The sequence below is a fragment of the Pituophis catenifer genome, unplaced genomic scaffold (assembly GCF_029215685.1).
Source record: "Pituophis catenifer annectens isolate HBS135680 unplaced genomic scaffold, rPitCat1.0.hap2 SCAF_1, whole genome shotgun sequence".
NCBI lineage: Eukaryota > Metazoa > Chordata > Lepidosauria > Squamata > Colubridae > Pituophis > Pituophis catenifer.
Window position 1 is genome coordinate 78,419,736 of NW_027256881.1, and position 15,667 is coordinate 78,435,402.

At 37.9% G+C, this 15,667-nt stretch overlaps 1 protein-coding gene across 1 annotated transcript in view; it reads right to left on the minus strand.

Annotated features, from left to right (window-relative positions):
* SYNJ2 (synaptojanin 2) overlaps positions 1–15,667 on the minus strand; it is a 58,153-nt gene that overhangs the window by 33,375 nt on the left and 9,111 nt on the right. The window contains exons 3-12 of the mRNA XM_070951660.1: positions 15,234–15,504; positions 13,377–13,602; positions 9,895–9,978; positions 9,238–9,299; positions 6,610–6,706; positions 2,138–2,301; positions 1,434–1,515; positions 1,138–1,287; positions 885–1,050; positions 25–216 (exon numbers count right to left, since the gene is read on the minus strand). Coding sequence (XP_070807761.1) covers positions 25–216; positions 885–1,050; positions 1,138–1,287; positions 1,434–1,515; positions 2,138–2,301; positions 6,610–6,706; positions 9,238–9,299; positions 9,895–9,978; positions 13,377–13,602; positions 15,234–15,504 — 1,494 coding nt within the window. The remainder of the gene's footprint in view (positions 1–24; positions 217–884; positions 1,051–1,137; positions 1,288–1,433; positions 1,516–2,137; positions 2,302–6,609; positions 6,707–9,237; positions 9,300–9,894; positions 9,979–13,376; positions 13,603–15,233; positions 15,505–15,667) is intronic.

A 15,667-nucleotide genomic window follows, 5' to 3' on the forward strand; every position in this document is an offset into this window, starting at 1 on the left:
ATCACCTGTAGGACTTTTTATTACCTTGAAACTCTGAAACCCCACAGAGCTTAGGGGAATCAAGTAACCAATCTGTTAATTCGCTGGTACCAAGGATATTACTCTTAAATTGTTTGCCTCCATTTACATTCCAGGTCCCCATGGCAACACGAATTCTCTTGAAGTTTGTGAATTCAAATTGACGCTCTGACATGATGTTCAAAGTGCTTGGTGTCACTAATGGAGATGAGGAAAGAGAGGAAGGAAAGTTATTTTTTCCCTTAAACTATGAACCATGGCACTGATTGCAAATTATCTCTTGATAATTATTTTGCTGTCATGCTTCCAAGTATTTCCTTTATAAGTACTCCCTAAATGCAGGAGAAGCATGTTAAATTATATTGAGGCCCTTATAGCAATAATGTTTCTTACTAGGGAGAGTTCGTAAGTAGGCACATGGATAGTGTGAGAACAGATCCATTTTCTCTTCTACAGAGAGAAGCATTTTTGCATGATATGTTCAGAATTTAAAAAAACAGGGACATGATGTTTGCAGATTCCACCCTCCTTCAGTGTTCTGAAACGTCATCCAGCTTTCCTGAGAAGATTGAAGCACCATTCTGGATTGGACGATCGAGGAAAAAAATGGTGGAGATCATCAGGTCCTTTACTCTATTCTAGGATTCTATTGTTGTATTAAAATCTCCCACTAATGGATGGAACCTTTCACCTGTCAGACATTGATTTTGGATACATTGAAGAGAGTGGCTGAATATCCTACTGGGAAGTCCCAAGCACAATGCTATTAATACGAAATCTTATGCAGGCTTACTTAAGTGGTTTTTACTCCCAAAAAAGAACGGATATGACTGAAAAGCTATTGAAATAAAAATGATCTTGCTTACTCAATAATGCGGTATGATCCAGCAGCATTCTCTCTTTATCAGCATACTCTTCATTGTAAAAATCACCCATAAGCAGTAAGTTAATGGCTTCCTGTTTCACACTATCAAAAAAGTTTGACTGAATGGTCAGTGACACTGACCGGGCACCATCTTTGAATTTCCCAACCTATATAAGAATAGGATTAACAATTTAATTTGATTTCATACTTATTGAAATGTCAGAGAATAACTGGGGCTCACTTTTTCCTTTTACCTTAGCTTTTCCATCTAAAGCACGGCTCCCTGTAAAAATCTTGCTTAGGCTGTGCCCATTGAGGGCCCACATTGCTTTGTAAGACTCCAAAAAACGTTCAACTATAGGTTTGGAATTTAATCCCAGGCTTTCTAGTTGGGTTTGGAGAATCTGATTTGAAAAAAGAAAAATACAATGCAGAACAAGACAGGATAAGAATCAAATTTCCCACCCGCATAATAGCCAATGTTTGCTTGATAATTCCTCTTGTAAGGATTTTGCTCAAACTCTCAGAAACTGAATGGTCTATCGCTCACCTCAAGGGCTATGAAGGTTTGGACGGTATTAGTTCGATTTAGACAATCCAGGCAATTCATTCGAATGGTACCCATCTGTTGACTTCAAAAAACAAGTCAAAGAACTGAAAGAATTAGTACTGGACCTCCCCCTATAAATTGAGTATTCTACTGAGCAATTCTAGCATGAAAATTTAGGACCCTAAGGACAATAGCACAAGTCTTAAAGCAGAGGTACAAATTATATCAATTCAGTTTATTCATTGCTAGCCTCCTTTGCCACAATTCATCAAGGATGGGCATCTGGACTGTTGGAATTGGCTAGTTCAGTTTTACCCAAAATGGTCTCCTCAGAACTGTAGCCCAATTCTGACTGGAAAGGCAAGAGTACATATTTTACATGTTGATTCCCATACATCGTAAGAACAATTAATTGTAATTATTATAAGAATCATGCTTCGTATTAATTTGCTTTACAAATGGATGAGAGTGAAAGCTCAGCAACAAATATGAAGTGTCCAAAAGTGTCTGAGCCACCAACTTTCCAGAATGTTCCATATGTAAAAGTGATGAAGAGTTGTAATTTAAATAATCTCACTTGCACAAAAACATCACATAGTTTATAAGCAAGATAGCATAAAATAACCACAAATGTAAAGCTGGAGCATGGAAAACTCTTCAATAAATAGCACAAACATGTACAAACGAAGGAGTACGATACTCACCGGGAAGTTGCATTTTCACCCTTTGTAAAGATGCCCAATTCTTCCCAGTGTAGCTTTAGCTGAGGCCCCAACGAATTCTCCAGTTTCCCATCTTTTGCAAAATGATGGTAATCAAAATTAATCATTGGTGTGTCTACTGCATGGGATGATGCCCAAAGTAATTTCTTATAAAAGAAAAGAGCAGAAAACAATATTTTTTTTTCCCAAAAAAAAAATTTATTTTTCAAATTTCAAATTGTTACTTCATTTGTAAAAGTCTTTCTGATAACATGTATTGAATGGCCGGTGAATGATGTATACAGTATCTCTAACAATGCAGTCAGTTGTGGGGTTAACAAGAAGTAAAACAACTAAATATTTACATACAATTACTTTACTGTCCATCTCTTATCAATTTCAAGAGCCTAGAGGTAGTCATCGACTTACAACCATTCAAAGTTACAAAGGCATTGAAAAAAGTGACATACCACTCACTGTTTTTCACACTTATGACTGTTGCAGTAGCCCCATGGTCACGTGATTAAAATTCAGCTGCTTGGCAACTGATTTCATATTTATGACGGTTGCAGTGTCTTGGGGGGGTGTCATGTGATCACTTTTTGGACAAGCAAAGTCAATGGGGAAGCCAGATTCACTTAACAACCATGTTACTAACTTAACAATTGCAGCGATTTACTTGTAACTGTGACAAGAAAGGTCATAAAATGGGGCAAAATCCACTTAACAAATGTCTCACTTAGCAACAAATTTGGGTCTCAATTGTGGTTGTAAGTCAAGGACTACCTGTACTTAAGTTTCTGTGACATGACATCATAAAAAAAATTGGATTCACCATGTTCTGATCTCATTGGGATTTAGTTATCTATCCTTTAACGTTTGACTGTTTTTGAAGCTTTTTTCAGCCCAATTTTGAGGCTTTTCTCAGCCTGTTTTTGAGGCTTTTTTAAGGCTGTTTTTTCTGAAAAAAATTGGCCAAAAAAAGCCTCAAAAAGGGCCAAAAAAGCCTTGAAAAAGGGCTGAAAAAAGCCAAAAAAATGGGCCAAAAAAAGCATCAAAAACAGGCAGAACCCCCCTCCCTGAAATGGGCTGAAAAGGGCCAAAAAAAAAAAAAGGCCCCAAAATGGGCTGTGCGGAAGCAATAAAAATAGCTGGTGGGTGGGGCTTCGGCAATATTTGATCTATAAGACATGCAGACATTTTCACCGTCTTTTGGGAGACAAAAAGAAATATGGTAATTAATATTTAGGTTGGGAGGCAGAAATATAAATTAAAATAAACTGTATTTTGTTCCCAGAAGCTTTAAGGCAGTGTAAGTAATAAAATCTATTTCTCGTGTAATAAATTATTATAGTAGAATATTTGAGGCATCCAGTCCTACATTGAAAAAAATATCAGTCAAGAGACCACAGAATTTGGCAGAAATCCCAGCAGACTGGTAGAATGCAAAATATGCTACTATCACAAAAATTACTGATGGAATATTCTATCAGCAGAGTTAATTCAAAAACTAATCAGTGAAAAGGAGACATTATGGATAGGATAATAGGCAGAGAAATAATATTCTTATATTGTAATATATATTAGAAATCACTTCAATCTACACCTGTCACCTCTGCCTTTCAACGATGTTTTACAACAGCTCAGACCAGGAATCAAGGATCTTCTTCCCAAATGATTTTGGTGGGAAGACTGAATCAAAAATATAGTTTTCTATGTCTCCATAACTGAATGTGTAACTGGAGTAACTCAATGAGGTATCACAGCCTATCACCACAAGTATATTAAATAGATCACAAGTACAAATAGAACATAACTAAGGTAGCCTCTCTGGCTTCATACGTGCTCACATATGGGAAAACGGTGTTTGAAAACTATCCCCACAAGAGGCCGTTTTATATGTTGCCTCCATGTCTCCTTTATGTGGCTTTGGCTGTACCACACTGCATAAGATGGCTATGACTAACAGGTGTGACATGAGTAGAAAATTTCTCCACCCATTCACAAAGCCGTATGCTTGTTTGTTTAGTGCTGTTATTTCAAAGATTCGTACCCTGCCCTTTAAGCTTGTGTTGTAGGCAGATAACAGGGGTGCTAATGCTAAATTGTTGTGGAATTCACTCTCACTAGCAATGTGATCAAACTCACTGCAAACTTCTAGTGGCTCAGATCCAAAATAAATTCAAGAGAAAATCACTGCGTATGTAAATGCTGCTTCTAAGAGGTGAAGAGGCGAGCAGCAGCAGTAGCAGCTTGTGTTTGCCAGTGGATCTGTTCCTTTGCTAACTGCCTACATATCTTTGACTATTTACAGGCCTCAGTACTTCATAGTTTACTTGGGAACGACTGCAGCACTACCGGCCCAGCATGAGTCATTGATCCAAGCCTGCTATCCACTTCTGCAGTTGTATTAACTGTTAACTTCACAGAGGAATCACAGTGATTGCCTCTAAATGATGCAAGTGAGAAAGGCAATGGGGAGAAAGATATTTGTCTTGGTACTCCTCAGATCTTCTGTTCTCCCCCAACTTTGTTTTTAAAAGACCATTTCAAATGTTAAAAAGAGAATAAATGGGAAGTCAGCATGCTGTTTACATTGCTGAACTTTCCCAAAAGGCCTCTGGGTTTTATAAATAAAAAGAGGTTTTAAGAAAGGAAGAATGTGGATGTAGCCAAATGCTTTGCAGTTTCCTGCCCAGAAAAAGGACAGCTTTAACCTGAGATGACAGAAAATCATCTTGCAGGCTAAGACAGGGGTGTCAAACTCATATCGTCATGGCGTCATCACATGACGTTTTGGGACTTTTTCCCCCTTCGCTAAATCGGCATGGGTGTGGCCAGTGCATTACGTATCCGGCCCGTAGGCCGGGAGTTTGACAGCCCTGGGCTAGGAGGAATGGTAATACATGACATCAATTCCTCATCTGCTCTCATCACACTCGTGTCAAAAGAACCAAGGCGCTTCTGGGTTGAAAGAATTAGCCGGTGACATCACCATTGCCTAGGGGAAGCCCACTTGGGGGCTCCTTTCTTGTCCCTGGTAGGAGCTGGAGCGAGGGATGAGAGCTCACCCTGCTCCATGGCAGCACTTGGTCTCGAATACATGCTTGCTAAACTCCAACCCAGCATCTTAACCATGCAAGCCACCGTTTTCCTCCCCTTCTCGTAAGCATTTATCTCCCCCTATCACACTCCATCCCACCCTAAATTTCAGGTCCCATGTCTGAAACATAGACACAGCAGCAGAAGCTTAGCTGAGTGAAAAAGGAGCTACTTCACATGTTGGAGGACCCTATTTTTAATCCAATTAACCATTGAAAGAACCCACCTTAGCTGAAAGCAGTGCTGCATGAACAACCCCCTTCCCAAAACTGCCTGATCAGTTGATTATGCTGGATATTCGTAGGAGATCACCAGGGACAATCCGAATGCGGGGTCAAACATGTAATCAGCCCTCCCACCCATGAATTCTGTTGACTCTTATCTAGCACCAATTTGCTTTGACTGTGAGTAGATCAGATTCTTATGTATAGGTAGAATGTAATAAATGTCTAGTACTTTGAACTCAGCTCCTGTTCCTGGTTACCTGCGCCTGACATTACCATCACAGCAGAATTCACGGTTCTTTCCTCTTTTCCCTTCATCTTCAATGTTTCCCTGCACCTTGGAGCAATCTCACTTGGGTGCCTTCATGACACCCCCCCCCCCCACATAGTCCATAAAACTAAACTAGACTAGACTAGACTAGACTAGACTAGACTAGACTAGACTAGACTAGACTAGGACTAGACTAGACTAGACTAGACTAGACTAAACTAAACTAAACTAAACTAAACTAAACCTAAAGTGAACAGTAAGTGAAGGAGCCACTTACAACTAGTGGTATGCCAGAGCCAGCTTGAGAAAATAGAATTGAGACTTGATGCACAGTGCAGGGGAAATGGCAGAGACAGTTGCTAAACATTTATCAAAATGCCACTCCTCACAATCCATTATGTTCCTTGTCAACATATAGGAATTTTTACAAAATCTGATATCCTTTACAGAGCTTAACTCCAGTACACTCGTACATCTTACATTTCTTTTTTCTCTGATAAGCCTTATTGGAAAAGCAACAGTATATGGCTATGTTTTTTTTTCCTAAAAAAAAAAGAAAATCCATGGATACAACATGTCATCCTCTGCTTTCAGTGGGATTATTTCTCTAAGAAACAGGGATCAACTTCAGATAAATGATTCAGTCATACTCACAATTACTTATCACCCAACTGTTTTCAGTAGGCTGTCCAAAAAGCATTTATATAAATTTTACCAATTTGGGGATACTCAAACGTATTTGTAAAAGGAAAATTATTATCTCTGATTTTTTCAGGCCGAGTGCTGGCTATCTAACATGAAGATATTTCTTACTTTCATAAGAAATAAAACTCTGAACCAAGACAAAATTAGCAAAAAGGCTTTGATCTTTGTTTTACCTTGAAAGCCCTACTGAGAACCTCTTCTCCTCCTTTGCTTCTCAGCAAATTAACGATCACTTGTTTGCCGTATTGTTCCTTCAGAAGCATCATATGCCTGTAAAAACAGGAATAGGTCGCTTTGATTTCATAAATAATAGAAGCTATCTAGAATTCTTCTTAAAATACAAATGACCAATATCAATTATGGCCTTCTAACCACACATATTTTCTTTTAGAATAGCGACTGAAGAACTTGATTACTTGACTTACTACATATATATATGTACAAATATATATAAACTACAGTTTATATATTTTACTCCAAATGAATAAATGTTCCATATTTTAATAATCAACCACTACTTCTTACACACAACCATTTTACAATTTACCTGGATTGGTTACTTGTTGGGAGTATAAATAATTGAAATTATATAAGTAAACAAATGATTAGTTTATCAGGACACCTGGTTTATTATATTAGATTCAGAGCGTTGTTTCGGGGGGCAGATCAAGGTATCAAGGTTCAGAAATTTAATAGAAATTTAATAATAAACTTAACAATATCTTGAATATTAAGATGCTTCTCTCAGCCCTAAAACTACAATTTTATTTTATTTTTCCAATTTTACTAGAAAATGGATTCTTTCCTTGACTTGGGTATCCAAGACTATTTCAAATATTGCATGAAATGTTAAGGCATCTAACAGTGCAAATTGCTCAGGAATCAGTACAGTAATGACGCTGCATGAAATTAACCTGATTCAATGATTTTAGAAAACAATTCTTTTGTTTGCCACCGTTAACACCCTACAGACTAGGTTCAACCTGTGTTCCATCGGAGCCAGCAGGAGTCTTCCTCCTGCAGACTTTGCAGCTGTCATCTAACTTTTTTAATTGCTTTCTCCTCAAGCAATTAAGGACTGCTAAAATGGTGAGGGCATTTAATCATACAAGACCAAATAATGACTTTGTCGGAGTTTCCATAAGAGTGCCAGTCATAACTCCTGGAAAATCATATGACTCTTCATAATCCATCAGAATAGGATGGACTGTTTTCAAAAATTCCTCATCACTGCATTTGCAGGGTGAAAAAGCTATTGCTACTCCTAAACTTCAAAAGAAAAAATTTGATAAGAGCAATGAGTTGTTAATTCTCATTTCAGATTATTCTCCATCTAGATAAAATAAATCCATCCAGAATATGTCCTGGTGTAAGATTTGGCTACGCACATTAGAACAATCATATAATTTTCTTGGTTGTACAGTTCTGAGTAGTTCAATATCCAAACAACTCAGCATTAGTGTTGAAGTGTCATCAAACTATAGTTCTAGGGCCGTGATGGAGAACCTATGGCATGCATGCCACTGCGAGCACGCGAGCCGTTGCCCAGCTCAGCTCCACCATGCATGTGCGCCTCCCGCCAGCCAGCTGATTTTCGGGATGGGGCAGGGTGCATGTGGGAGCCGTGGCGCATGCGCAGAGGGGCCACACACACATGCGCAGGGGACTGTGGGGTGTGTGCTCCCCCGCAGCCCGATTTTGGTCCCAGGAGGCTGCAGGTGTTTCAAGTAGTCTTAATCAAAATGCAGTTAAAACACTATACAAGCCATCAAGAATATAAATATATATATACAACAGGAACAGGAAGTGCCTCACAGGAGCAAATAGAGGTAAATCCTAGAGAGGCAGGAAATGCATCACAAAACAATGGAGATAAATGCTAAAGAGGAATAAACTGCATATAAGGAAGACATAACACCTGTAACAGCAGGGAGGCCTACTAGGCCCAAAACGGGGCAGGGGGGTTGTGTGCGCATGTGCAGGGGAGTGTGGAGGACCATGTATGCATGCGCAAGGGGGCCCGCATTGCATTATGGGTGCTGTCACACACGCGTGCGTGCTATCACATGCGCGCACACGCTTTCAACACATGATAACAAAAAGGTTAGCCGTCACTGTCCTAGGGACTATCAGCATCCCTTACTAGGCACCTCTACTCAAATACTACAGTCCAACTGATGGAAAACCTATAGAGGGGAACTGAAATTTCCACTGTATACTTTCTGGCCAAACTTTCCCCTTAAGAGTGCAGCTATCTCTCTTATGAATTAAAAAACAGTTGTCAACAACGTGACATTCTCCTAAACAAAGGTTACTCCTTCCCATCTGTTATGGGTAACATAATGCCCTGTTAGTTCGGAGCTACGTGATTGGAAAAAGATTGTTTTTTAAAAATAACCATAGTATGTTTTTCATATTTTATTTGTTTTGAATCCCACGTGCCACTCAGGAGCTCAATGTAACATGCCCAGTGCTCTTTCCTCCCATTTTCTCCTGCAACAATCACTTAGTGAGGTAGATTTGGCTAAGAAAGACCAAATGCCCAAAGGTACCCAGGAAACTGAAGGCACCCAGAAGACTTGACAGCTTTGTTCAAAAATATACACCTATCTTTCAACATTTCTTCCTTCTCAAATGCAGTCCTAAATGACAAACAGGAATATTCATACAAAAGAGCGAAATGGATTTGAAAACCAAAAGACATGGCTCCGTGCAAAGATTCTGGAACATCCTACAATAAAAGCTGTAATGCCAAGTTCTAGGCTTCATATTATTAGCAATATTGCAATGATTAAACCTACTTATCAAAAGCAGGAGCATTTGCTTCTAGGCCTCTGGTAAGCTTCAGATGATGGGAACCAACCTAAGAAGATAACAATAAAAAGAATGGGAAGTGATACTTTTACCATGAATCACTAGATGTCTCCCTTCTTCGTTTAGAGAAAAGTGTTTCTTTATCATAAGCCTAGCAACCATCTTGGCATCCACAAATGATGCTACAGAACATAGAAGGCAGGTGTTATTAGAAAATGGGGATGACAAAAAATAATGGTGAGCAATTAATCAATCTGCCCCAAAACTTCTTTCCAATGTTTTTCAATTTCCTTGTAAGATTACAATTGCTTGCCTCGCTAATATAGTTTAAAATTTTTATTATACTAAATTAATTAACAAAGTATAAATGCATTTTGTAAAATATTGTACATTTACAATATAACCACTTATAAAGGTAACTAACGCATTTCCCATTTCTGTATTCCTGAATCAATCCAAACTCAAATAAGCACATGTACAAATCCATTTCATGTGAAAGGCTACATCACAGCCCCTCCAAAAAGAATGGAAACTCTTGTCCTATTTAGTGTTTAAGGACAGAAATGCTGACATGCCAAATATAAAGGAGACTTTTAGTATAGCAGTAAACATTGCTTTAGACATTCATGATTTATGCTAATTACCTGCAATCCAGGTTGTTCCCAGAATAATGGAACTGAACCTCTGATCTGAACAAAGGAAGAAACATCCATGTCCAAATAGATAGTCTGAAAAGATTTTTAAAAAAGCATATATTTCGATTAATGCAATTAATTACAAGTAGTGCTCATTTGACATCTGCTGGTTCAGCAACCCTTTGAAATTAGAACAGGTGTCCACTCAATGAGATTACTTAAATATATTTTAAGCTATTACACTTCCCCATGATCTTGTGATTGTGATCTGGGTGCTCAGTGACCGTCTTGCAATTACAACACTGCAGTATCCCACTGTCATGTGATCCCTCTTTGCAACCTTCATTACTATCTTCCAACAAAGTTAATGGAGAAACTGGAAGGAGGTGGCATATGGTGATCATATGACGGTAGGATGTTGTAACTGTGTGTGATTCGCCTAACAATAGTAAGAGAAGAGTGCCTATATTAAATTGTTTTAAACATTGACTAGAGGTCAATTTATCTGGATTACAAGATATTTTTAAATTCACAAAATAACAATAAAAATAAAATTAAGATAACATTACCATAAGCATCTTAAAATGCTGAGAAGACTTAGAAAATTTATTATTTAAAAATATTTTTAAAACACATTTGGCTCTAACTATTCAATACACCATTTTCACAGCTTCAGCTCTACTTATGCAATAACGATATGCACTCACTTCAGGGGTGGGTTCTACTTACTTTTACTACCAGTTTGCAACAGGACCTCATGTGCGCGTTTGCGCACTTCTGCACATGCGCAGAAACTTCCTGATGACGTCCAGGTCAGTGGGCGGAGCCTCCCGCCGGTTTTACTACCGGTTCTTGTGAACCAGTCCGAACCAGGGGCAACCCACCACTGACTAACTTCATACAAAAAATTATTTTTTTTATAAATTATAGACTAGAAAAATGTAAGCCAGCCTATAGTATATCACATTTTCAAGGTGTCATCGTTTATATTTGGCTTCTGTTGAATGTATAGTTGGTATCTAATGACAATCTGTATAGAACTTTTCCTTTGAGATATAGTAGCCAGAACTGTGCAGGATATTTTAAGTATGATTGTGTCATAAAATTAAATAAATACATCATGCTATGATTTTTTCCTAATAATCCTAGTCAGAGTTTGCCTTGTTTTATACAACTTTTTCAGTCTATTCAACACAACCTCATCTTTTCTAAAAAGATGATACGATTTTTGTCTAATACATAATACTTTATATCACTTTACACTGGACTATATTATTTATATATTAGTTCATTCAATTTGTATGTTCTCCCATCTCAACAAAATTCAGAAGAAAATAAAATCACAATAACACAAATATTAAGACATATGGCAGCCAAAAATTAGTACATCATAACTGCAAAAATAATCAAGAAACAAGTCCCCGCATATTCTTAGGTCCCAGGCCCAGGACTGTTCTTTAATGAGTTAATCAATTAAGGCTAATCAACCTTAATTAAGAAATAAGTCATTTCTATGTCCCATTTTCTAGTTCGGAGAATACTTTTGGATTTTTGTTGTCCTTTTTTTAAAAAGCAATTACACACAAAGCTACCTAGACCTTTCCCAGGATGCTGTTTTTACCTGCAATGTTTCATTTTTCTCTGTCACTGCAATTTTTATTATTAAAAATATTACCCATTCTAAGAACATTAAGCCTGGCCTGTTCTGGAACAAAAAACAAAAACACAATGTTCCAAAAAGAAACAAAACATTCCAAGAAAGAACTATTTCATTTTACACATCCTTAGTTTCAACTTTATAGTCCCTGGCCTAGCCTGTATCAGCTGATCATTTAAAGCTAAGTAGGATCAGAAATAGTTAATGGCTGGATGGGAATCATCAAGAATTTCAGGGTTGTTAGACACAAAAGTCAAGCAAATGTCCCAGAAGAAGGCAGTATCAAGTTATTTCCATGATTGCCAAACAAATTACATTGATTTGAAGAAAATGATTACCATTATTTTGATATAACTAACTCAGATGATTCCTGCTGGTTCCAATACTGCTGTATCAAGGCCATTATGAACGAGAAATTAAGCTGTGTGGGATGCAACTTTTAATTTAATTCCTGCTGCAAAATTCCTTCTCCCTACTTTTCACTCTGCCTGCTGTTTTGTTCAGCACCACTTCTTTGGATTCTGTTTTTGTAGCAAATGAGCTAAAAGATCAACAGCTGACTTCAGTTTAGAAAGCAAAGAGACTTCAAATTGTTTTGTTTTTCTTTGCTTATGCAGTGAGTAGAGAGAGGGAAGGGGGGAGAGATGAGTCACAGCAAAACTGAAATACCAAAAGAGTAGCTCAGTGGGAAACAAAGGAAGACCATTTATTCATAGAAGAGCTTCAGGAGATAAAGCTAATTGTTTATTTTCTTCTTTAAACCAGAGGAAACCATGCAGTGTAAAGGGGTCAGGATATCTAGAATCCTGGGGCATAATGAATTTATGAATGAGCAGAGCCAATATGACATGATGAACTATTTTTTCCACTGTATTAGAAGCAGTCAAGTTCATTGCTAATTATCTACTAGTCTACTAACAAAGCAAAATCATTTCCTCTCCAGCCCTAATATTTTATGTTCCAAACATAACTGGGTTCCAGCCCATTCTTAAATTTAATCCCATTTTTATATGTGTATTATCAATGGTGAGATTCAAGTAATTTAACAACTGGTTCTCTGCCCTAATGATTTCTTCCAACTACCAGTTTGCCAAACTGCTCAGAAAGTTAACAACCGGTTCTCCCGAAATGGTGCGAACTGGCTGAATCCCACCACTGTGTATTATTATAAAGAAGTGAGAGGCTAAGTAGGTGATACTCAATGGCTTGTATCACCTCAAATCTGTTACTAAGGATACACGTAATCCTCAAGTTACGACAGCAATTGGGACTGGAATTTTCATTTCTAAGCAACGTGGTTGTAAAATATAATGCCACATGACAACATCACTTAGCAACAGCAATTCTGGCAGTCTCAGTTACTGTCATAACCCAAAGGACACCCAGGTCAGGATCTCACATGATCATGACTTCTGACTTACTGACAGCTTCCCCGTTGACTTTGCTTGGGTGAAGCTGGTAGGGGACATCGGAATTTGTAATAATATGACCACAGGGACGCCACATATGCCACAACTCTTAAAACAAGTAATAAGTACTGTTTGTCCAATGTCCAACATATTTTATGGAAGTCTAAGCTATTCCTACCATCTGTGACTGCTTGGGCAACCAAGTAAGATATAACTGAAGAGGTTCCACACAATGTCTACAAATGAGATTCTCAGAGGGAAATGGAGGGATACCAATAGTTTTGGTTAAGGCTGTGTATTAGAAGGAGCAAAAAGTCAGAAAAATTCTGAAGACCTCATGCTTCTCTTCTGTCCCTTGCTCTTTAGAAAATACCTTATTTCACACTTAAATTATTTAGTGACATGGATCGTTTCCTGCCACTTACCTGCTCCGTCTCAACAAAGTTAGAAACATGACCATCATCATTGACTCCTCGTATGTGAAACCGGGCACCAGCTCGCTCACAACTAATCCGGGAGATTAGGCAGGCTTTTGCCTTCTTGTGAGAGGCGTAAAGAGTACGAATGTCCACCACACCACAAATCACTTTTAGTAGCCAGTCTGAACAGTTCACCTGATAGTGTTTAAAAGGGACATGCAATAGCTGGTTCCTGTAAGGGTCAGCAGGACAGAAAGAAAGATCATGTATGTACAACACACATATGTATACATTTTATATCTACAACTGTATCTCTATAACCAAATCTAGATATCTCTCTTTAGCAAAGTTTAGTTTTAATATGTTTTTCCCTGTGCAGTTTGCAAATTTTTAAAGCCCCAGTACATAAGGTAACAAATGATTTCCTAACCAGGCCAAAAAAAACCCCAACACTGCAGGTAAACAGAGATAGGTAGAAAGTCACAAAAGGAAGTAAGTTTAACTGCATGATTTTAAAGTGTTGGTTTGACCTGAACTTTTATAAGTGTTTGTTGTTCACTGTTTTTCTGCAATAAAAACTGAGAATAAAATATTTTATTTTCTTATTAGTTATAGTTTACCTTCCCTCCCCCTCCCCAGGAATTATTCTCTTTAAAATCTTCCCCACAATAACTCTTTTAGGTAAACTGAGCTATGAAAGAGAGAATTTCCCAAGGCTGAGAGGAAACTGGAACCTGGTTCTCACCACTGTTAAGTTAGAACCATTAAACTACATCATATTAGCTCATGAATGCCACAAAAACTACCTATAATGTAAATCTATGTAACATGACCCATAAAGCTGAATTTAGGACCTACTTAGTGTTCCTTCATCACAAATGGTAGGAAATCTAACACAAGTATTTGGGCGCTTCTGATCAATATTTAACTGCTGGTATGTATTCAGTTTGGCACAATTACTATATTAATGTATTTATTCTACAACTGATCACATCACCATTTAAAGCAAAAAATATGGTGAAATAATGCAATGGACTTAATAGTCATGCATATATGCTTAAGCCTGTATATTGCTTCTGTATGAATATGTATTTATGGTTTTATTGAAAACTATTGATCATTCAGCAGAATTAATTTATTCATTAGTTTTATATGATGATGATGATGTTTGTCCATCGTGTTCGAAGAGGACCTTGACATCTAACAGGTTGTGGGCTGTCCATGATGTGTCCACAGGTGGCTGATAAGGCCTATACGGGCACGAAATGTTCTGCCACATGTCGGGCAGACATGCGTGGACACCATTGTTACAGCATTTGCAGCTCTGGCTTTGCAGAGTGCTCCCTTCTCTTGTGCTATGGTTGTTCTGCTGTTCTCAAATGTCTGGCAGCCTTGGTGGATCAGTGTGTTTTATATAGGAAGAAGGGCACAGCATTCTCAGAAAGGAGATTCCACCGATCTCTGTCCTAATGAGTCCTACTGTTTTCTCTTCATGCAGTCAGTAGAGACAATATAATCACATATTTCAACCTCTCTGATTTAAATCAATGAGACTTAGCTTGGGATGCAACTTGTGATAACCAAGTCGAAGAAAATTGTCTCTATTAAGCATGTACAAAATATATTTAAACCTGCTACTCAATATGTGAAATTGTAAGGCTCTAAGAAAATCCTGGATGGATCGGAGTAAAGATTCATCTTGCCTAGCAACTCTGGACAGCTTCACCATTAAAAAGAACATTATATACAAACAACAATTATCTAATGGACAACATAACATCCTGATGCATCAACCCAACTCAAAGAGACCCACCCAAAATCTTAAACCGAGGCTTAAGCAAAGCTCCCAAGTTTGGTACTAACCAGAAAAATGAATTTCCAGTTTGATAGCTATCATCATCTTTCTTCTGGGCTCGGATAGTGAGATCAAAGCTTGATCCTGAATTTGGCCAAGAAAAATAGAAGACCCCAGAATTCAGAAGTTTATTCAAGGCAGAAACACGATCTTCTTCCTTAGTTTCTTCTTGGAGGGCACAAAATTCAGTTGCTGTGATCTTGTAAACTTCAGTATCGAGGATTTTTCCCACTGATGTACAGCCTGTCACAAGAACCAGGAAATGCAGAGTGGAGTTGCCTGCAAAATGACATGTTATAGTATAGTTATATATGTATATAACTACTTATGCTGCTCTAGGTTTTATTTACAGAGGCAGCCTATATTATATTCTTTCATTACATTTATCAGAAGAACACAATGGGTCTTTCTTATGCTGGTAATCAGGAGCTAAATTTAAGAT